This window comes from Cyprinus carpio, chromosome B5, assembly GCF_018340385.1.
Source record: "Cyprinus carpio isolate SPL01 chromosome B5, ASM1834038v1, whole genome shotgun sequence".
Lineage (NCBI taxonomy): Eukaryota > Metazoa > Chordata > Actinopteri > Cypriniformes > Cyprinidae > Cyprinus > Cyprinus carpio.
The window spans coordinates 6,942,453-6,966,265 of NC_056601.1; the positions used below are offsets into that span (position 1 = coordinate 6,942,453).

Consider the following 23,813-nt stretch of genomic DNA (forward strand, 5'->3'; position numbering starts at 1 on the left):
AAAACCAGCTCTGCTCATCACCTGCAGAGTACCATCCCTAAAGAAAAGACAAGGACTGAGGGACAGATCAGAGTAGAAGAAAAGCTCAATGCACCAAAATATTGAGATATACCTAATGAAAACCCAGTCCAGAGCATTCAGAACCTCAGATTGGATAGAATGTTCACCTTCCAACAGGACAGTGAACCTAAACACACAGCAAGAGTGGCTAATAGACAACTCTTTGAATGCCCTTGAGTGGCCCAGCCACAGCATGAGCTTGAACCCGATCAAATATTTCTGGAGAAACCTGAAAATGTCTGCCAGCCCCCATCCAACCTGACAGAGCTTGAGGTGAAGAGATGAGGACGAGAAGAAGGGCAGATAATTCTGATGAGCAAAGCTTGTCGCATCAAACAAAAAAGACTTGAGGCTATAAAGGTGTTTCAGCTATATATTTAGTTACAGGTAAGAGTACTCATGTAATGTACTTATTTCAGTTTTTGAATTTTTTAATAAGTTTATGAAGTTATGACAATTCTGTTTTTGCTTGACAATATGGTATATGGAGTATAGAATAATGTGGGGAAAAAAGTTATTTAAAGCAGTTTAACATAAGGCAGCAACATAAACTGTGAAAAAAAGAAGGGTTATGAATTCTTTCGCAAGGCACTGTGTGTGTGTGTTTGTATATATATATATATATATATATATATATATATAGAGAGAGAGAGAGAGAGAGAGAGAGAGAGAGAGAGAGAGAGAGAAAGAGAGCACTAAATCAGCATATTAGAATGATTTCTGAAAGATCACGCGAAATTGAAGACTGAGTAATGACTGCTGAAAATTCAGCTTTGCCATCACAAAAATATATGACATTTTAAAAATATTAAAACAGAGAACTATTATTTTAAATTTTAAATAATACATATTTATTATAATACTTTTTAAATGTTTCTGTTTTTACTGTATTTTCAATCAAATGCAGACTTGGTCAATATAAAGAGACATCTTTCAAAAACATTAAAAAATCTTACCAACCCTAAAACTTTGAGCAGTACTGTATATATTAATTATGAATGTATAAATAAGCCTGTAAGCCTCCCTCTGCAGCAGGATATAAAAAATATTGTTATAGTGACCCAAATCATGACTTGATATCTTTCAGTGTGACTTTATTTCTTATTTTAAACTTTTTGTCTTGTTTCATTCTGGTGGAAATCAGCTTCCTCAAAAGTAGAGTAAGTGTGATCAAAAACAAACAAATTAATCAGTCATGCAAAATGTCAGGTAAAAAATGGCCTCATGTTGTAGGATATAAGCTGCTTTACACATATGAATCTTGTATTGTGAGCAGCTAAACTTGTCGCTGAGCTGTGAGAGGTCTGACTTTGTTTCAGCATAGCTCTATTAAACACATCTACTCTGTTATTATCTAAGTGAGGATCAGTAATGTCTTTAAATATGGCTCTAAATTTGGCTTCCTCAATTAGCTCCTTTACAGTTGGCTAAATCGGGATGTTCTTGTTGGCCTATCAGCCGTTAGAGTCATATAAAGAGAAGACACTTCTTAATATAGTGCTTATTAAAACAAGTTAGAATAAAACTGGGATGCATCAGGCCAACCAATCAACGTGATTCTCATCCCAGCATCAAAATGTTCAAATGCAACAATTTTTTTTCACAAGAAAAAAGCACCTGTAATTGTATTTCTTAGTATCTCATATTGTACAGTTACAAAATAATGAATCCATTGCCTGCTGATTTCACTTTTTTTTCTTTCATAGTTAAGAACAAAGGCAGTTAAATAATGTTTGCCAAGCCAGCAGTCTAGATCATTTTATTAAGAGTTTTTATTGTGTTTTTCAAAGGCTATGCAGTTACATTGTCCAGTGTTTTGATGACTGCATCCAGCACTCAATTATAGTAAAGGCAATATATAACTTTTCTTGCACAAACTCCACAAAGCATAATTGTACCATAAATGTTTTTCTGTTGATTCATTGTCAGAGCGGTGACTTTACAGGTTAGTAAGGTCAAACCAGCGAGGACAAACCAGACATAACAGCAGAGGATTCGTTGTTTGCAGCATGAAGATAAAATGACCATATATTTATATAAGAGTAAAAACGGCACACAAAATACAATAATTGTTGTATTTTACCTTATAAAGCATATAAAGATGTTTTGTTCTTATTTTTAATTGGCATTCAATTCCTAAACAGTTAACATAACACTTGAAACCACAAAGCACAATACATCTATTGAAGAAAGCATTTTATTTTTAATATTGTTGCAGTGGATTTTTATGCTTTGAGGATCTTACAGATTATCTGGTAAAACTGAAGTTGTAAGATAATTCTTTATTGTCTCTGCTGATACTTACTTTAGCTCTTAGAAGTGGGGAGGAGCGGCAAACAAATTGGAAGAAGATGGTGTTAATGGACAGAACAAAGGCTTGTGAAGCTCTGATGAAATATGGATGAGGGCCTGTCAAAAAAAAAAAAAAAACATGAAAACATATCATGTGAAGAGCCCTTGGGTCTATCAGAAAGTCTTCCATACTCAAAAGTCTGATTGCTAATGAACTCACTTTTCCACACTTTGATCCCCGTTTAGATTCACCATGCACAACGTTTTCAGAATATCAAGTCACGTCTTTCTGTTTGATGCTCAGGATTTTTACTACCAGTAAAGAAGTATTTGGTTCAAAGCCACTTGAAGGCAAGCCAGCAACTATTGGCTGAAAAAGCATAACGGCTAAAGCTGCTAACGCTTACGGTCTGGCAGTATGTAGGAAAGGAGACTAGAGGCCTTTTTTAATGGATGTCAGTGGAGGAGAGGCTTCACTACGACGAATAAACAGCTTTTTAGAGAAAACAGCTTATCATTTAATGGATCGACAGCCTATCTGCTAATCTTCAACAAGTTTTACACCAAACAATACTTTTGGATTAAACTATTTTTAGAGTTTACCATGACAAAAATGCTGCTTTATAAGAGAAGTCACTGACTTTTTGTGACAGGTGGGATTCAGTTTATGGCACTTCCCATTCATTTCTATGGTATCCGTAAACGGCAATTGAGTGTTGCACAACTCTGACTGAAATTCAGTGACATCAAGGCTGTAATGTGATTGGTCATTACGGCACACGTGATCCAAGTTAGCCATTACGCTTTCTCTAATAGTAAGTAATACAGACCCTCTCATCTCCCTATATTAAGATAATCTCTGTTTGGTTTGTCTTGTATTCATGCTAATGGAATTTTGTCTGTTCATATTTCATAGCTTTTTTAAGGGGTACTTTTTCAGTATTTTATCCTTTTAATAATAATAAAATTCATGTTTTTTAATGCTTTGCTGAAAGGTGATCATGTTAAAGTGAAGGTTTGTTTGAAATGTTTTCAAAATAATAGACAAAAAGAAGCTCTAATAGCCTGTCCTGTTTTTTTTTTTTTTTTTTTTTTTTTTTTTTTTTGTAATCTACAGAGGTGCTGTGATTTTGTCTACAAATCTTCCATCAGGATAGTGAATATGATTGTGCAAGGAGGTTTTGGCATGATTCTGAAATCCCACTCAATTTCCTGGCATTCTGTGATAGTATTCCTGCTTCCAAAACTGGGTCTGAACATGTTCTAGTGACTAAGCAACCAGAGGCCAAATAGTGTGGATGCATATAGTGCCTTGGAATATAATATGCAGTGGATCTGTGGCATGTCGATAACCTAGTTTATTTGATGCAGATGACTAATTAAAATAATTAAAATTTATAGTTACAAAAAAATTTTTTCAGCACCATCTGTTGGATTTTTGCACCTTAACACTCCATAGACAGCAATGTAACTGAAATGTTCCCAGACCCAGAAACGTAGTAAGGACATCATTAAAATTGTCCATGTGACATCAGTGGTTCAAACATAATTTTACAAAGCTACACTGAAAAAAATGTTTCATTCATCCAATTAAAAAAAATTAGGGTAATGATTCACATCTATATTTTTTAACTTGAGCCAATGAAAAATTAATTATTTGCTCTTAGGGCAAGTTATTTATTTTTCATTGGATCAAGTTAAAAAATATAGATGTGAATCATTACCCTAAATTTTTGTAATTGGATGAATGAAACATTTTTTTCAGTGTACGAGAATACATTTTACGCAAAGAAAACAATTCTTCTCCTCCAGGTCAGAAAGCTTTAAAATATCATTGAAAATATCTTAATTTCTGTTCCTAAGATGAACAAAGGTCTTATGGGTTTGGAACGACATGAGGGTGAGTAATTAATGATAGAATTTTCATTTTATGGAGAACTATCATTTAAACTGTATTTCATAGAAATGTGCATAATCATTATTCCACTGGTGAGTTCTAGTATTCAAAACTCTAATAAGCCATGCAGTAAACCAGTATAGACAAAGCCCAGAACAAAATACGAGCAGCTCGCAGCATGAGCAGGATTCAATATGTAGAGTAAAGCAGGCTTTTCCTTATAAACAATTTTTCCTGCAAATTATTTTGTCAGACTGAAATGGTACGAGACAAAATTTAACTCTGTGCTTGGTTGCCGTCTGTGTTCCTCTAAAATGTGTCTCAGCATGGAAGTTTACTGTCTTCTTGCCACCAAACAGTATTTGACTGGTTTTAATTTGTGCGTCCTTATGCCACACATGCTGTTGTTATCTCTAAAGGTTGCAGAGTCTGCTTTTTCCTTGATGAATCTATTAAAAAGCCCTACTTACACTACATGTTTAAAAAAGTAATTTAGCAACAAGGGTATCAGAAACTGCAGAATCATCTATGTTTGAGGAAAGGTGAAATGATGTCATAGTAAAACTGAGTCTTTTTCAAGCGAATAAACTCAGTAATCCTGCCCTCGGTATTGACAGAGCCATCTATTCTTTAACTCATATAAAGTAAACCCTGAAGAAGACATGTCTCGGTAAACAGTCCTTTGCCAGTGGAGTGTGGGTCCTTTTACAGTAATGAGTTTTGAAAGCTTTCTCTATTTGCCATTTATTTTTCCCCTTTGCTTACCCATGAGTAGAGCTCAATGTTTTCCTCTGGCCAAACGACAGTGGGGTTTGGAACATCATGGGCTTTTTGTGCTTAAAGCTAAATTGTGGCTCTCTAAATCTACTGCTGTGACAGTTCAACCCCAATCTGAGTTTACCTAACCCTTTGAGACTAGTTTTGTCTACCTACCATGTAAATACCATACCCAAGACTCCCTGGAGTCAAGAGTACGTAACGGTAAGCTTCAGGTCAGATTAGTCCACAAGTGTCATTTACTCAAATATAAGCCCACTGTTTGTTGCTGAGTATTCTGGCTGTGAAGCATCTGTTTTATATATATATATAATATATATATATATATATATATATATATATATATATATATATATATATATATATATATATATATTATTTTTTTTTTTTTTTTTTTTTTTTTTAATAACTTTTTTTAAATTAATTGTGATTACATCTGATGATTTCTTTGGGGTTAATTCAGTTAATCTCAAACATGATGACACACACATTCAAGTATAGTATGTATTTATGCAAATTTTATGTTAAAATGCTTAGTCTGAAAATAAATAAATAGTACAGTTCATATAAATATGTAATATAAATATACAAAGTATCTTATTTAACTATTTATTTAGAGAAAATCAATTGATAGCACCTGACTATTACATTCTGACAGGCAAGAATAGAAACAGACAAATTTGCATATTTATTGCATGCTGGTGTTATAGGAAACTGAGAAATTATGGATAGAATTATTGCTGAAGAGGTTGAACAGAAATATGTTAATATTTGCACACACTACAGGTGCTGAAACAGAAGCATTCTCAATAAATCTTAAGTTCCATCTGTCCCTTTCCATCTCTCTCTGTCTCATTTCATATTTACTCTCTTGAGGGGAGAAATAGGAGGACCAGGCTAATAAGATTCTCTCAGGCAATCTCCAAACACAAGATGACAGATCATATATTTGAACCACATTCATCTGCAGTCAGTCAGGTCTGTTTCATCCAGGTCCATGTGTCATTTTTTTGAGAGTCCAAGAAAAGCAGACAGAAAATCTTTCACTTTTTCAAGAGGAAATGAGTGGCTTTCAATGCAGATTATTCCAGTGCCGCTCTCTGTCCTTCATTTCCACACTTTGCCTCTTTCTTTTCTGTTGAGGATGAAGTTCAATTACCCTCTTGTCAAACAACATCATTTTCAGGTAAACTGAGGAGTGAATTGATTTGGCCCACTCTCTGAAAGCTGTGCAGTCAAACCCAAGTAATTGATGGGTTTGTGATTTGTGGCTCCACACTCACTTAACGCCAACCACAGTAATTATTTATTGGCCTGTGTGTGAGACTGGCACTGCCGTTCACTTCTCACTCAGTTCCGATTGCAGAATCATCTGATTGTGTACAAAAATAATAAACACTTATTTAATTTTTTTTCCTCCCCATTCTTTTTTTTTTTCAGAGCCGGAAACATGCAAACAAAGTGCGTCTGTATTACATGTTGCATCCAGTAGACGGTGGATGTCCAGCTAAGAAGCTCAGGACAGATGACGTGAGTATCTCATCCTATTCTTTTTATTATTGTTACAAATGAAACCCCTGTATTGTATTTATAAATGACTTGCCCTGAACCATTCTTTGAAAAGATCCGGGTGCTAAACCTTTTTTCTAGTCTTGCTCTCCACAGCCAAACCTTTTTCTATACAATAATATACTTCATGAACCCCATTAAAAGCACTTCATTTTTTTGCCTTCTTTAATGCAAACATTTAATACAATAGATTGAACTTAGGTAGGTATGATGCAAATTTCTTTTGAAATCAAAGTAAATACATTTGAATTACAAAGAATCAGCCTGCATCTGTGGACAGTTTGGCTATTATTAATGTATCACATTTTATGCAATATTAGTGATAGAATTTCATTGTGCACTTTAGTTTCTACGTGACAGGATTTAGGTGGTATTTAGCAGATTAAAAAAAATAATAATAATTTTAAGGGTTCCCATGGGATGAGTTCTTGCATTTAAAAATAGCTAGTTGGAGTACATTGAAATTAAAAAAAAAATGTGTTGTTCATTGCGGAATATGCTAAAAAATAGTTAGATGTACACAGATAGACATCTTTGTCAACTAAAATAACTTTTATCGCATGGTTTTTCGTTTGTTTATAGCTGCGATTAGTGGTCGACCAATATGTGTTTTTTGACAGCCGATGCCGATATCTTGGAAAGCAGGGGGGCCGATATGATTTTTTAAAATTATTATTATCAATATTTAAGAAATTTGAAATCATTTGACAATGGATTAAAAAGTAAATGTGTAAAAGAAACATGCTTATACTTTAGATGATGGTATTTTTCACGAATAAATAAATATTTAATATGAATATAATTAAAAAGAAAGTAAACACTGTAACCAACAGGGCACTCAGTATTCTGGGAAGTTTGTGTGCATTAGGAATCATATTTTTCAACTAAAGCCAGGGTAACCCTCATTTTACATACAGCACAAAGAAAAAAAAATGACTTGAATATGACAGTAGGCAAATGCATAAAGCACAGCATAATTTGAAATCACGAGTTTATAGTTTAAAGCATTCAATTCATCACGCAGAGAACACGTGATCATGCTGGATACACATACACACTTCACAAGATCTCACTGCTGGAATCGACTTAGTTTGCAAGGTTGTGAAATTAATGTTTAAATTATATAAAGGCGTATTTGCTTAATGCTGACAGCAAACAAGAAAGTATTATAATGTTTGCCTTTCTATTACTAATAGGCCTAATATAAAAGCAATCATTATAATACTTTCTGTATACAGAAATTCCTTTGTTTAACCGTTCTATCTGATTATTAGACAGAATTCTATCCATATTAGACAGAACTGTTAATGACGACGACGAACAAGAGAGAGAGTGTGAGCACTGTGTGCGCTTGGGCAAAATAAAAGTCTGGTGCGCCATCAAAATAAAAGTTCCGCCTTGAACACATCGGCCAAGCAGAAAAACTTATCGGCTGATGCCGTTATTTGAAAAATGCCAAATATCGGCTGATATATCGGCCTTGGCGATATATATCGGTCAACCACTAGCTGGGATTATTTGATTGTGGTAATGAGTGAAATCATAACTAGTTCCCCTAAAATCAAGTCCTCCAGTAAAAACTCTGGCAAACCCAGGTTAGAAAACCTTCTTTATAGTATGTTTGTTTGCATGGTGAGTACTTAGAGTTACTGCTAACACTTTCGTATAGGGACCAGTTCTCACTATTAACTACTGTACTTGTTTAGTAGCATGCCTATTATTAACATATTGCCTGTTTATTAGTGCTTATAAAGTAAATTTTTTGCATTATCATATTCTACATCCCTAATCCTACCCAGTACCTAAATTATCAAGTACCTTACTACTATTAATAAGCAGCAAATTAGGAGTTTATTGAGGCAAAAGTCACAGGGTGAATTCCAAATGGAAGTGAGCATCTATATGCCCTACTCCCTTCGAAGGGTAGAGCCCTTGAAGTGTGTTCTTTGAAGGGTGTAGGGCATTACTGTCTCATATAAGCGTTTGGAACTCCCTTGGTGAAGGGAATGACTAACCATATGTTACCTTGACAATGCTACACATGTGTGCAGCATTCAGCACTCCATCAGTTGTTGCAAATATATATTTCTTCTCATTATTATTATTTTATTCAGATATTGTCTAATTGTGTCTTATTTACTAATAAGCTTTTTCAAACTAAAGTTGCTTAAAATTGCTTACACTATCATCTTAAATAATATTTCTGATGAAAAATTCTTTATAGTATTATAAAATATTAAAATAAAGACAAATTTAATTAGCCTATTAGCAAGATCTCATAACTGAAGATCACATGATCAAAAAAAGAAATCACTTCCGTGAAGTGACCATCGCATGTTCCCTTTGCCAACGGACTTCTAGAAGGGCACTTCATGAAGGGATTCAGTTGTTCACTTTCATTTGGAACATCCCTACAAATGGTGTCCTCTTCTCGAAGTGCCCTTCAAGGGTGCAAAAAAGCCATTTGGAATTCGCCCATAGTTCATGGTTTGCTGATAGCGAGAATTGGACCTTAAAATAAAGTGTGAGTGATTTCTAATGCCCTATTTATGGATGATTGTAGTGGTGACTCAAGGTTTGAAGCACATCTGTCCCGCGTTTCATCGTAAGGAGACAATGTTTTGATCCATCTGGTTTTGTACAGCATTGTCACTTTGAGTTAATAGATGATCTTATATTTGTTTAACCTTGGGTTTAAGAATAGAGCAGGTTTTAAATGAAGGCCAATTCAATTCAAGAAACAAACAAGAAAGTTCAAGAAAGTCTAACTCAACTCTGAACTTCAGCCATCTTCTGAGATGAGTCTCGCTGAGATGATAGTCTGTCTGCTCTGCTTCTCTCAGTAGGATAAAACATTGCAATGTTTGATGGGCTATTCACACAACAAAAGGGGTTCATAAACACAAGGATGTGTGAATGTTGCTGGGATCAGCCTTTTTGCTCTCTCGGTTGGGCAAAGAAAGTCTATGATGCCTGTGGTTTTTGCAGATGTTACATGTTCTTTAGACAGCTTCCAGACCAACAAAGCTCCCACTGCAGGAGACCAAATGCACATCTAAATGTTTATGCGAGAGTCAGAGAATGCAAAATCGTAGCCATCAGCTATGGGATGTGATTAGAATTAAATGATATTGAATGCTGTATATGTTTTATTGATATTCTGTAGGGTCACAGTAATTGTATACATCATTAGACCAGCTATTGAGGTGAGGACACTGGCAGAGAATTGCAGAAATGAAGGTGATTAGTATACGATTATTGTGTAGGGAACCACCACCAAGGGCCAGATTTCAAAAGACTAGCATACTGCTTTTGAGTTCTTCAACTGAACTTTAACACTTAGCTTGTATCAGATCGATTGTAGCAATGAACAGACATTCAAATAGCCATTGATCTCTGTGTGTCCATGTACAGTATCGTCTATCAATAGGCTCTGCAGACAAACTAGACTTTGTGCAATTTGGGCAGCAAATTTTTAAGCCATGTCTTGTCAATGAGTACAGATAGGCCAAAACTGGCTTTTTTTTTCAGCAAGAAAAATTGCTACATTTAAGAGACTATTTAGGGTGCTTTCAGACCTGTGGCTTTTTAACAAATGAAAGCCCTATTTTGTAACAATGTTCTATACATATGGTAACACTTTATTTTAAGGACCAATTCTCACTATTAACTAGCTGCTGATTAGCATGCATATTACCGACATACTGGCTGTTTATTAACTGAATATTATACACTCTTTGGTTTTGAACTGCAATAATTAATGTCCTCGCCTCCAGAATTAGACATTATTGCTTTTTACATTATGTATTTCCCATTATAAATTATGATACAGCTTGGTTAGATTTCTTTCCACAAGCGAGCCACTCCAGAGTTAGTTTTTTAATCTAGATGACACCACCTCATTCAGGCACTCTCATACAATCTCATACAGTTATTTTGATGCATATCCAAGTATGATTGTCATGCTCATACAGTATATGCCTCAACAAAGAGAACATTTCACCAGATTCCACGACAAATGCTCTAAAGAAGCCAGCTGTGAAACACCCTTACAGTTTGTTTTTCAAACAAAGCTATCATATGACTCCATGAGACCTGAAATATAGCATGTGAGTCATATTAACTAATTTTGTTACTTGTTTTAGTGGGGAGAGAGAACTGTTCATTTAAGTCTTCAGTTTGAATTAATTAAATCTGAATGTTTAGGGTAGGTTTTCCCACTTAAATATTGAGTTAATCCTCTTACACTCCCTCATCACTAATCAGTTAATGTACTTCTGAAAATCAACATAAAAATAGTGCAAGGTGTGGAATTTTTGTGATTAGAGTACCTTTTCTCTGTCATTAACCTATAAGTGTGATCAAGTCAAGGAGGCGTTCAGTCAAAATCAGCACTTTTCACAGTGGGACCTAGGGAGTAGAGTGGAACTGAAAGCAATTATTTTTCCACTACATGGCTCTTTCTGATATTTATAGATCAATGAACTCTACATGACTACTGTTGTGTGAATGCTGTTGTAATGTTTTTGGCTCCACAGCAAGAAAAAAACTAAAAACAACTGAAAGTTTTGCGCCAGCAATTTTGCTTCAGCATAAAAAGCTTAGACATACTGATTTTCTTGATTTCTTCAATAACAATGTTGTGTGAAAATTTTTTCCCCAAACCATTCTTTAAAAAAATGCAAAACTACACCTTCTACAGTTTAAATGTTAAGGGGAGTGCTTCATAATTAAAGGTAAGTAATTTCATTATATTGTCAATCAGTCCATCTGTACAGCACCTTTCAGTCAAAGCTACACACAAAGTGCTGCCTGCATTTTCTTTAGATTCTTTCCCAGAGCACAAGGTTGTATGAGGGTAAACTGGCCCTTGACCAGCGGAGAACTAAAATTCACCTGCATTATAGAGTCAGTAAGCAGCCAAGTTCTAACAAGCTGTCCTCTGCTCTCTCAACGCCTAATAAAGTGGCAGCAGATCGTACAGGAGATCACTGGTCACATCCATCTGCTTAACACAAATCAGCTGTCTGCAGCAGCTACTAATAGCTACATGGTCCCCTAAGGACACTTTAAAAAGCTCTCCCCAAGTCTCCAGCACACTGTAACTCAATGCAAGGGCTGTAGCAGAGGATACAATTAGCGGTCTGGGACAACTTCTGCACTGATCGAATAGCCCATCGGATACTTACTCCTATTTAATTAGCGGTGATTAAATCAACCCCTGCTGGGGCTCGTGTTTCCAGGGGAGAACAGGGCAGACGGAGTGTGTGTGGAGGACAAGAATGAAAGTAGACTGAAGAAAGTGAGCTGGAACTCGAGCCTGGATCTTCAGCTTTTGTTCTAGACTTTGTTTCACTCAGTTAATGACAGATCAGTGACTGTGTGTGGAATGTCCAGACAGCCTGAGGGTGATACAGCAGTTTCCTCTTTACATTTGAGTTTACGCTTCTCTTTTGGGTATCAGCAGAACTAATTTTGTCAGGGTTCCACATGTATTAATAATCACAATGTATATGGAAAACCTATAAAAACACTGAAAAAGTAATGGGATGCATGCACAGATTAAGCTTTGTTTGAAGGGGACATTGGATGCCTATTTTCCAAGTCAGTATGATTCTTTAGGGTCTTCATAAAATATCTGTAAAATATGTGTAAAAGAACACCCTTTTCACCTTGTCAAAAACAGCTCCAGCTCACTGAATGACACCGTTTCAGACTCAGACAGTCCATAAAAAACTGGCTGCGTGTCTTCTTTTCAGCTGTTTGGAGCTGGCAGACACACCAGAAACCATAAAAAAAAAAAAAAAAAACTAAAAAAAGTGTCAATTTCATCCAGTTTAAACCTGCTCTGTTCTCTCTTGCTGCCTAGTCAATGTTGTGCAGTCAGTTGTGTATTATTGCTGATAAGTATTATTTTATTATTATTATTTAGATATTATTGTATTCATATACTCTATTTTTTTCAGTTTTCTTTGTAATCTTCTTTTTTTATAATTTTGTTAAATACTTTTGTATTTTTTATAAGTTATTGTTTTACTTAATGTATCTATTTAGCTATGTTTTATCTTAAGTTAACAAAAAAGATTTTAATAGTTTTAGTTAACAATATCAACACTGTTGCTGATTTGACACTTTATCACCTGCCATAGTTTTAGGCAAGAATCTTTTTTTTTTTTTTTGACAGTCAAGGAATTTTCTGCAGACCACAGGCCATTTTATTTCGAGAAATGCTGCTCTATCTGCTTGTTAAGTCATGATATTGAATACTGTTTCTGTGTCCAAGCCTCAACTCTTATTTCAAATAAGAATACTATCTCTCAAGAGGTGTTTATGAGTATTGTTCATTTATAGCACAACTTTAAGCTAAACTTTTAAAAACTAGAGTTGAACATTATAGTCTCCGGGCTCAAAGTGTTTATATTTTTCCAATATTTTAAAGATTTAGAAAAGATAAATCATTACCTGTCTGGCCTTCTGAGATTTCACTATGAAGAAGATAAAGATAAGAATTATAATTTTTCAGTACTGCAGCAGAAAGTGAGTGTGTATTAGCAACATTTGTTGTTTGCTTTGGGGTCTGTTAGAGCACTTGGTCCCAGAAACGGTGACGTAACATCAGACTTAAAAAGGAGATACTATTGTAATGCTGAGCTTACACATGACATGTGAATGAAAATGAAACCTGTCTATCACTTTTCTTATGACATGGTATTTCACTTTGTCAGAAACAGTGCTCAGACGCTAATGTGGGTAATGCAGATTTGAAATTGTCTGGCAAAAAAATTATAGCCTTAATATAGATATTGCATGTCTTCAAAAGCTAAGATCTAATGCATCTTTCCAGTGTTAAGTACTGCCTACTGATTAAGGAATGAAGCTGTAAGAATTAAATATATTTACACTATGGCTTACGAGATGAGGGCCTCAAATATAGGGATGGTTTTGAAGTATCCATTGGAACCTGACTGATATGATGTGACAGCACTGTGCTTGCCTTGGTTGGCATAGCATTTTGTTCTCATGGAGACGCAGACCAGACAGAGTCTTGGGTTTTCTGACCTTTTTTTTCCTCTATCATAGTGTTTCTTTCTCGAAGTGGACAGTCTTCCATTCTTGCTTGAAGAAATAAGTAGTAAACAGTAAGAAATATAAGTGACTAATCCATAATTGAACTTCAGTTAATAGCACTTTGTGCTTGTAACATTTGGTTTTGAGGGTTCTGAATCCAAAAAGCAATAGCCATGCTGCACAGCAACCATATATACGGTGTAAACAGAATTAAGACTCAAAAGGTTTTGGACTAAAGCAATATCTGCAAAGCCCCCAGAGCGCTTTCACCAGCAACTACTGCCTGCAAGCCACAGACGCAGTGCTGAGTGCTGAATTGAGGTCTTCCGTTGTTCACAAATATGTACTCTGCTTTATGATCAATCAAAAAAAAAAAAAAACACACACACATATATATATATATAAAACACTTCATTTTTTTGTGCTTATAAATGGGCATTTTTTACATTTTATACAGTTGTTATAAATTATTTTAATCGACTTTTTATTTTTATTTATTTGTATATAGAATTTGATCCATACAGTTGTTATATTTTTGTTGTTAATTTATTGGCAGTTTGATATTCTTACAATTTTATTAGTATATTATAGTTATTTTCTTGCATAAAAACATAAAATAACAGAGTTTGTATATACATAAAAGAATGCACTTTATCTTTCCATTTGAGACTTGCTGATCTCCTGTATACAGTCATAATTTCTCTCTTCTTGGTATTTGAACAGCAATGACAAATTCAGCATCTCTTTCCCCCAGGCTGGTTCTGCTGTTCCAATCAGATGGTTATCAGCCTCCTGATTATTCCATCACAGCCCTGATGAACCCTGTCAGACCCTTAACAGTTCTGTCTCTGCTTAATTCGGCAATAGGCAGTTATTTGTCACTTTGAAGTGACTTTATACGATACAGCAGAGATATGCAAAATGCTGGACTACTGCACAAATGAAGCACTAAAATAACAGACAAACTAATTTCAGTTTTGTTTTCAAATCAGTTTGAGGTACATGTTTTTAATACAGTCTCAGACATAGGTTTATGGAAATGCAGTTAGAGTGTCATTAATATAAGTAAATGAACATTTTTATTATTTTTGCATGTTATTTGTCAGCAAAATCTGCCAGAGGATGTAAAATACGTCACCTGGTGGACATTTGACAGCTCCAGGGATGTTGTGGGAACTACTGATTTTACTTCTGCATTTTTGTATCCCTGTGCACAGGCAGTCAGATTAAGCCCACTGCATTACGTGTGTTGATGTTTCCCTACCTTTTTTGCCACAGCCCTTTTTTGTTTTATCTCTTGCAAGCAATGAATTAGCCAATCATTTAACCAGCATATTGTATGTAGTTTTGCCATAATTTTATTCTCAGCAGTTGTCAAAATTGTGAATGACATCTTTAAGTACAAAGTGAAGTTAATTATTAGAGCGTGCAGTATAAGATTACACTTTAAAATAAGGCAAAATAGGCAAAAGGTGATGAACAGCACTATCAACTATTAGCACTATTAACGAATTTTAGAATTTTAACAACATAAAACAGTATTTGCAAAAACACTTGCATTTAAGTCCTCAAAAGTTCTGAGGGTTGGTAAATTAGCCTTAAATGATTTAATTGATATATGTGACCCTGGACCACAAAACCAATCTTAAATCTCACGGGTAGATTTGTAGCATTAGCCAAAAATACATTGTATGGGTCAAAATGAAACATTTTTATTTTATGCGAAAAATCATTAGAATATTAAGTAAAGATCATGTTCCACAAAGATATTTTGTAAATGTCCTACTGTAAATATATCGAAACATAATTTTTCATTAGTAATATGCATTGCTAAGGACTTCATTTGGACAAATTTTAAGGTGATTTTCTCAATATTTAGATTTTTTTGCACCCTCAGATTCCAGATTTTCAAATAGTTGTAACTCGGCCAAATATAGTCATAACAAACCATGCATCAATGGAAAGCTTATTTATTCAGCTTTCGGATGATGTATAAATCTTAATTTCAGAAATTTACCCTTATGATTGATTTTGTGGTCCTGGGTCACATATCTGTTGCATATGAGAGACTTTATGCTTTGGTAAAACTTCTTTTGTGCCAGTAAATTGCTTTGAGTTTAATGTAAACCTCATTTATAAATTGAAATCTTACCTTCATATTGCTTGCTACTGTAAGTAATTATAATAATTATGAAGAAAACTGATTATGTTGAAGCCATGATGTTGTAGAGCAGTGGCTATGGTGCCTTGCTCAAGGGCACCACGACTGAGGTGCCCTTGAGCAAGGCACCGAACCCCCAACTGCTCCCCGGGCGCCGCAGCATAAATGGCTGCCCACTGCTCCGGGTGTGTGTTCACGGTGTGTGTGTGTGTTCACTGCTGTGTGTGTGCACTTTGGATGGGTTAAAAGCAGAGCACAAATTCCAAGTATGGGTCACCATACTTGGCTGTATGTCACATCACTTTAATTTTTTTTCACTTTCACTTTCATGTACTGATCCCACTCTCTCTCCATTTTCTCTCCCTGCTTCATTTCATGTCTGCCCTCAATTGTTTCTGTCAATAAAAGCTAAAACCCTAAATGAAAAAAAGGTCTAAACTGAGTTGGCAAAGGTATTCATGGGCATGCATGCATACATTCAGAAAAGATTAGCTATTGCTGAAGCTGATGATGGATGAATGCAAAGATGCTTCATTGTTGTGTGTGAACAGGCTACATTAGAAAACAAGCATTCACCAAGCATTAATCTTGAGTAGGACAACGTTAAAGACCATGTTGTCTACCTAGGTCATAGTTGCAGTTCTTTGAAATGTAGAGATGTGCAGAATGTTTATTTTCTGTTAAAGTGATGTGTGTTATTTAAAATACTTTCTCATCTCCAACCATAATATGTAGGAACAACAAGTAAGCTTTTTGCTTGTTTTGGTTATTGAAGTTGCACTGATATTATTATAAGAGTAATGCCGTGTTCCAGGCAACCCGTAACCTGTGTTTTTCCAAACTTCTACTCGTGAAAGTGCACTGGAACGGCAGTCAAACCGGTGACTTCCCAACCGTGAACTCGTACTAGATCAATGTACTCCCAGTTCCACTCTCTGACGTCACATAGCCTGTGAAACAACAGTTGCAGCCCCTACGGATGTGGTGTTTATGCAAGAGGTACACGGTGAGACATAGACTTTAGGACAATATAACACTGCAATCAAATTAATAACAATATAATAATAATAATAATAATAATAATAATAATAATAATAATAAATAATACACACACGATTATGTATTACAATGTAATGTGTCTGAAACGATAAGTATGTCGTGAAAGTATATCGCCCCATGGAAATGTTAGGCATAGCTTACGTTAAGGTAACGTTAGGTAAACCTGAACTTGAAGAGTAAGCACCTTTGGTGATAGAAATAATTGTAAATTAGCCCCATACGGTCCATCATGCTGGTTTGTTTACATCTAGCTACCACAATTCCTCAGGCAGTTTGGCGTGACTTCCCTGGAACGCTACAAAGTCGTGAGTCGTGATTTGAAGTCGTGACTTGAACCTGCCTGGAACGCAGCATAAAGCTCTGTGGAAAACACTGTTTTGTGTTGACAGTAAAGTGAATTTTCCGCTTTCAGATAAAAAGATTATTTTATTGCATGAATGAAATAGACACAAATCCATTTTGATGAAGAGCAATGCGTCTTTCTTAGTGACAGGCTGTGAATTGCTGTGTAGACGTATATTCAGAAGTGTAATTATCTTCAGCTTTGCACATGGCTTTAGAATAAGTGAGCCACACATATCTGACGAATCACACTGGAGATTAAATCTGGGGGGATACAGCTAAGTCAGGGGTTTTCTGTTGTGTTTTACTGTTGAAGAGCCCTGGGTGGCATTTTTCGGTTCAAATTTTATCAATATCATTCATGCACGCACATGTTTGTGGGTTTTACCTTAGTCTCTGGATTTGATGCTTAAATATATGCATTTATTTTTCATTTATCTAAACGACAACATGAATTGTTAACGTGGCACAGTTCACTTTAATGATCTGATGTATTTCCAAGTGAATAAGGACAGTCAATATGAAAATAATATAGTTCAACACTCCATTGAGAATTGATTGGCCTACACATGGAAATGCCTTTAATCCCAAAGTAACCAACCATTTGGTTGTTAGATAAAATTAGTCTGCATGGCCTAAGGCTCAAACTCAGTTCCTGGAGGGCCATAGCTCTGCACAATTTAGCTCCAACCCTGATCAAACACACCTGATCCAGCTAATCAAGGTCTTCAGGATCACTAGAAACTTCCAAGGAGGTGTGATTTGGAGCTGTTTGGAGCTAAAACCAGAAACACACTGCAAACACAATTGTAGCGATTTCTGTGATCCTGGCTCCTAATCGGTGGTCCTGTGTCATACAGTGAGAGAGGTTCAAAGAAGGCTGTTGTCATGGTCTTGCAACCAAAGATAGCCAACGATACAGCAGTGTGTTTGCTGCTATGATCCACGTTTACTGAACAACCAATAAAAATGCGACATGAAATCAACACGACATAGCAGCGCTAAAACATAAAACTGCTCAAGCTCTTATGTCTTCCACTTTTGCTGCTTCCACATTTTTCAGCACACATAAATTTCTAATATCATGCAGTGTGTCTCGGACTTTAACTCTGCAGAGCTGCGGCCCTCCAGGAATTGAGTTTGAGACCACCTAAGCAATGTCAGCAGACAAAGAAAACGGTTTAAGTTGAAGAACATTTTGATGCAGTTCATAACATTTTGTTAAAAAAATTAACTCTAAACTATGTTAACTCATAAACATCTTTCCACTTGTTAAAATTGACCATTTACATAAATATTTAAAGTGAGAAACTTCATTTAGCTGTTCTTTTAATTGCTTGATCATTTTAAATCATAACTTAAGTCAAACTTTTTCACAATGTCCAAAATGACCAATTTTACCAATTTTAACCATTGAAATACTCCTAGCCAGTGCAACTTTGCATATCAAAAACATACATGTCCAAAACAACTATACACAGTAATTTAACAATTAAGCTGCTATAATTTGTCGAGCCAATGCAAATTTGCAACATGGTGACCTTCCCCTTTTGCAGATGGCAGTCATTAACTTTATCAAATTAGCTTTTAATAGAGAGTCACTCTGTTTTGCTCTTGTCAGTGATTTTATTTTCCTGTTTCATATGAATGTCACTGTAACACAAAGACCACAACATTCTCAATGCACTATATGAGGACTTGCGTGGGAGATTCTTATTTTCAGAGTAGGTGATGTGGTAATGGATATATTGAATGTACAGTGCACATACTGAAGCACAGAGCAAGGTCATTTGGAGAAGTGCTGTGTTGGTGTGTGCTGTGTGTTCAGCTCCCTCCATTAACACTGAGGGTGCTTGGCTTCCATGTTCCTTACAAACAGAGAAAACAATGGATTTTTGCAGGCCAACCTGCAGACTAAAAATAGCTTCAATGCAATGGATGTGTATAGAACATCTATACTGACCTCAGTGTTTTCTAACTCTCTTTTAACATACTTCAGCGGTGTTAGTATTGCAGTCTAGTAGTTTAGGAAGACAGACACAGAGTGAGTTTGTGTGTTTGCATGCTTGTGTAAGAATGCCTCCGAGCGCAACCTTAGCCTGTTTTCACTCCTCATGTGTCATATCATTTTGCCCTTCCTATGGTCCAAGGCTCTGTGTGGCAATGGAACAAAATTGCTGGAAAATCTATGCAAATAATCTCCTTGGTTTATTCAAAGAGCTGGAACCTGTGCTGTAGGGCAACCATTGTTTTTGATTACTATCAATATAAAGTTTCTTCCTGTAATTACAGTTAACAACTTACAATGCCTGTAAGGAACATCTAACAAGGCCAAAGACTAGAAAAGTTCACAGTGGAATTTAAACAAAATTACAGTGTTTTAGGGAAAGGAAGAGAGAAAAGTTGGCGGAATGAACAAAAAGAAAAAAAAGGAAAAGAAAGACATCACATCAGGTTTGTCACCTTATTTCTGTTTTGGCGATGTTGAAGCCCTTAGTGGGTTAGTCCAATGTACAGTAGCAGTCGGGATATCAGTGAGGGTTGTTGTAGAGGACAGAATTCTGGTTATCATTATGATAATACAGCTTTATTTATTCTTGATCAAAAATACAGTGAACTGCAATATTTTAAAATAATATTACAATTGTAAATGTATTTAATATGTAAAAAAATGTAATTTATTTTTGAGATGGTAAAGCTGAATTTCCCAGCAGCCATTACTCCAGTCCTCAGTGTCACACGATCCTTTTGAAATCATCCTTATATGCTGATTTTGGTGCTCAAAAAAATCTTATTATTATATAAGAACAGCATTTATTTGGAATAGAAATCTTTTGTAACATTATAAATGTCTTTAGTGTTACATTTGCTCAAATTAATCGGTTTGTTTGAATGCATTTCTTTTAAAAGAAAAGCCATGGAAATATTTAATTTTTTCTGTCAGAAGTGCATGAGCCTTCTGCTTTGGGGTTCTCCGCTAAACTTCACAGACTTCAGTGAACGAGCTCAATTAAATAGGAGCGCAATAATTCTGATTAAAATATACATTTTGCTGAAATATTTGTAGTTGGACAATAAATGTGACAAGTACAATTTTAAACCTACAAGTAAGTACTTTCATGATAGCACTGACTGTAAAGTGACTGTAATGGGGTAATCAAAATAACCTAACACAACTCTGTGCTTTTGTTCTCATTTATTTTCATTTTTAGTTTAGTGAATTTAACTTACGCTTTAAAAGCCTTATTTTTGTTTTAGATTGCAATGTTACAATGTTACAAATGATATGTGATTTTAACCCTTTTTTGCACATAATATAAAGGCTTACATGGTTACAGTCACTTTATTTGTTTTCATAGCCTTTAATATGTATTGTTTTGTTGGACAACATTGGGCAGTAAGTGAAATATAAATATATATTAAATACAGATTTTTAAAATCCAAATACAAAGACGAAAATGCAGAGATATATACCATATATTGCAAATCGGCCAAAAATACAGAGATAAGAATTTTTGCCCATATCGCCAATCCTTAATTCGACCATAACTGACATTTTTTACTTCTTTTACCTGTAGCTCAAAATTAGAGTGTGCGCATTCCGACTCAATTTGCCCCGTGCCCTGTTCAGTAATTGTCGGCTTTTTGGTATAGACGAGAAACTGTGAATCCTTAAAATTTCATTCTATTGGATCTTCATCCCAAGCATATACTGATGAATGCATCACAAGGAAGATGAACTAGGTCTTGAAATGGCTCTATAGATTCCGCATCTTGTGTTTGATGTAAAGTATGTAATAGATCTTAGTGCAGGCAGTGGGTGATCGCCTCACTTTCTGCCTATGATAGTTCAATCAAACTGGCCCCATTACTGTTAAATCACCTCCATTTGCATCTCACCAGTAACCACATGAGCAATCCAAAAGAAACCGAGACATTTCCCCCCTCTTGCTCTCATTCTTCACTCTGTTACATTTGTAGTTCATTTACCCTCAAGCATTGCTGGGGGTTAGGAGGAGAAAATTTGCTGTGAGAAATATTGTGCTAAGCTCTCGATTTCCTCTTTTAACCGGGTGCCCTTGCTCCATCTGACCTTCTGACCATGATAAATGTGTCTGATGTGTTGCAGGGGAGTGAGGAGGGAGATGTGGATAAGAACAAGTGCTGTACACTGTGTAACATGTCCTTTACTTCAGCGGTGGTAGCGCAGTCTCATTACCAAGGCAAGATCCATGCTAAGCGGCTCAAACTTCTGCTGGGAGAACAGCCTGCCATAACAGCCAAAGGTACGTGTTGCTCACACAAACACACATGTAGCACTAAAAAGTTCTCTAGGAGGTTGTTTATGTATGAGGAGATCTGTCAGAGATGACCGCGGGTGGCTGGAGGATCAGGGCAGGCGTTTGAATGAGCCGGACACTCACAGCCTTGCACTGCACATCATTGCTCACCGCCTACTTGCCTACAGGGGTAACTGACCTAAAAAAAAAAAGGCGGAAGAGTGTGCATGTGTCTTTCTGCGACTTTGTAAAAGGAGCTTTACAGAAGCAGCCGAGTGAAAGCAGTGTGTTTGAGAATACTGTTGTCACACTGTCTGCATATTTGTGTTTATGTCTGTGTTCATTCTTGCATTAGGTTTCTGTCACGCTGTGCTTTGCTGTGCATGTTAGGTTTCTGACCTGTTTACAGCACAATAGCAATGAGCAGGAAACACTCGGGGATCTGTGAGCTCTCAGAAATCCTTCGCCTGTAGGAGGATGCACAAAGGATATACAGTGTGTACAGTAGAGAGACGCTTTGTGGGTCATTTCCATTTCAGCCAATGGAGAGAGAGACTGGCTTTCAGTTCCGTTCAGCATCCATTAGTCACCAGCTTTCCTACTGGCTGTGCCTCCAAATGCCCAATGTGTTTATTAATTACACTCTTCGGTGGACAGCTGTGCCGCATATGGCATAGTTAGGAGGCCCACCACATCGCATCCAGTGTTTAGGATCAATTACACAATTCTAACGCTTGAGATGGAGCCACAGTCTGTCCACTATCTATGTCAAACTGATGTAATCTATTGGGCATATAAGGCAGACTGGTGGATGAAAACCACTGTGTATCCTGTGGGATATTATTATTACTAATAATATAAAGTATTAAAAAAAAATACTTTTTAGATGCATTTTATTATAATAATTTTGATTATGATTTGCCAATTATTGCACAGTTATTATAATAAAAAAACAATTTAAGGACAAAATACATCTAAATAAAAATATTATTATTAATATTATTATTATATTTCGAATTATTTATTATTATATTTAGTTATTTTTATGATTACATTGATTTTATTATTACAATAAATGTGTAATATTTGAAAAACAATTATAATTATAATAAAAACAGTAAATAAAAATACATCTAAATAAAACGTAATAATTAATAATTATAGAATATCTAAATAAAATAATTAGTAATATTTATTATCATAATCATTAATGTTACTAATATATTTTTTTTAAATAATTTATAAGTTTTTTACAACAGTTAATTGTGGAAACTGGGCAAACTACCTAATTTTAATTGGAAAATAATTATTATTTCCATTTTTTTTAAGCCTTTCAGAATCTTCAAAAAGCTTTTTTAAGCCAAGTGTTATCTTGTAAAATATTTAATTTGATGTAGATGTATTTATATTTTATTATAATTATGCTTATGATTTTTACACAAATATTACACATTTATTATAATAATTAAATCAATTTAATGATAAAATCCTCTAAATAAAAATTAATAATAATAAATTATTAATATTATTAGAGGTATTTTTATAATTACATTGATTTTATTATTGTAATGTATACTATTCCAAAAACAGTCATAATTATTATAATAAAAACAAAGTAAAAATACATCTAAATAAAAAGTAATAATAATATTTTATTATTATTATTAAAATATATTTATTATAAAATATCTAAATAAAATAAATAGTAATATGTATTATTGTCATTATTAAATTAATATAAATATAAAAATACTTTTCATTAAGATTTATTAATATTTGATTATTTTTATTATTTTTTTTATTTGTTTTAGATTTTATTTTAATTTTGTATTATTCTTGTCCTTACCACCCTGGATCTTACCAAACCTTTGATGATTGCACATTTATCCATTACTTATAAACCTCATGGTGCAAACAATTGTTTAATGGTCTTGTGTGTTGCCATGTTAATTTAAAATTCATAGGTTCATTCCTTTCACAGTCTGGTTTTAAATGCAAAGCTGTGTAGCATATCTTGCTTAAAATGAATTACCACTGTAGTCTTGTTTTTTTCTTTGCTCTCTCTCTCTCTCTCTCTCTCTGCTTGTTCCTTCTGTGTTTCCTGTCACTGACTGATGCCATCATTAGCTGTGCCATCTGTGTCTGATGGCTAGAGACAGACGAGGCTTGTGTCCCACTCCGAGGGGATTGAGGCAGACCATCAATCCCTCTGACATGTGGCATACTGAGACAGACTAGCTCGGGCCCAGCTTAACTGAGCAGAGAGGAGTTCTCTTGAAACTCAGTAAGCTCTTCAGTGTCCTGGCAA

At 35.1% G+C, this 23,813-nt stretch overlaps 1 protein-coding gene across 2 annotated transcripts in view; it reads left to right on the forward strand.

Moving 5' to 3' along the window:
• Positions 1-23,813, forward strand: part of LOC109090114 (zinc finger matrin-type protein 4-like) — a 77,415-nt gene that overhangs the window by 22,116 nt on the left and 31,486 nt on the right. For both annotated transcript variants that reach the window (XM_042723973.1, XM_042723972.1), the window contains exons 3-4: positions 6,467-6,556; positions 21,355-21,511. In XM_042723973.1, coding sequence (XP_042579907.1) covers positions 6,467-6,556; positions 21,355-21,511 — 247 coding nt within the window. The remainder of the gene's footprint in view (positions 1-6,466; positions 6,557-21,354; positions 21,512-23,813) is intronic.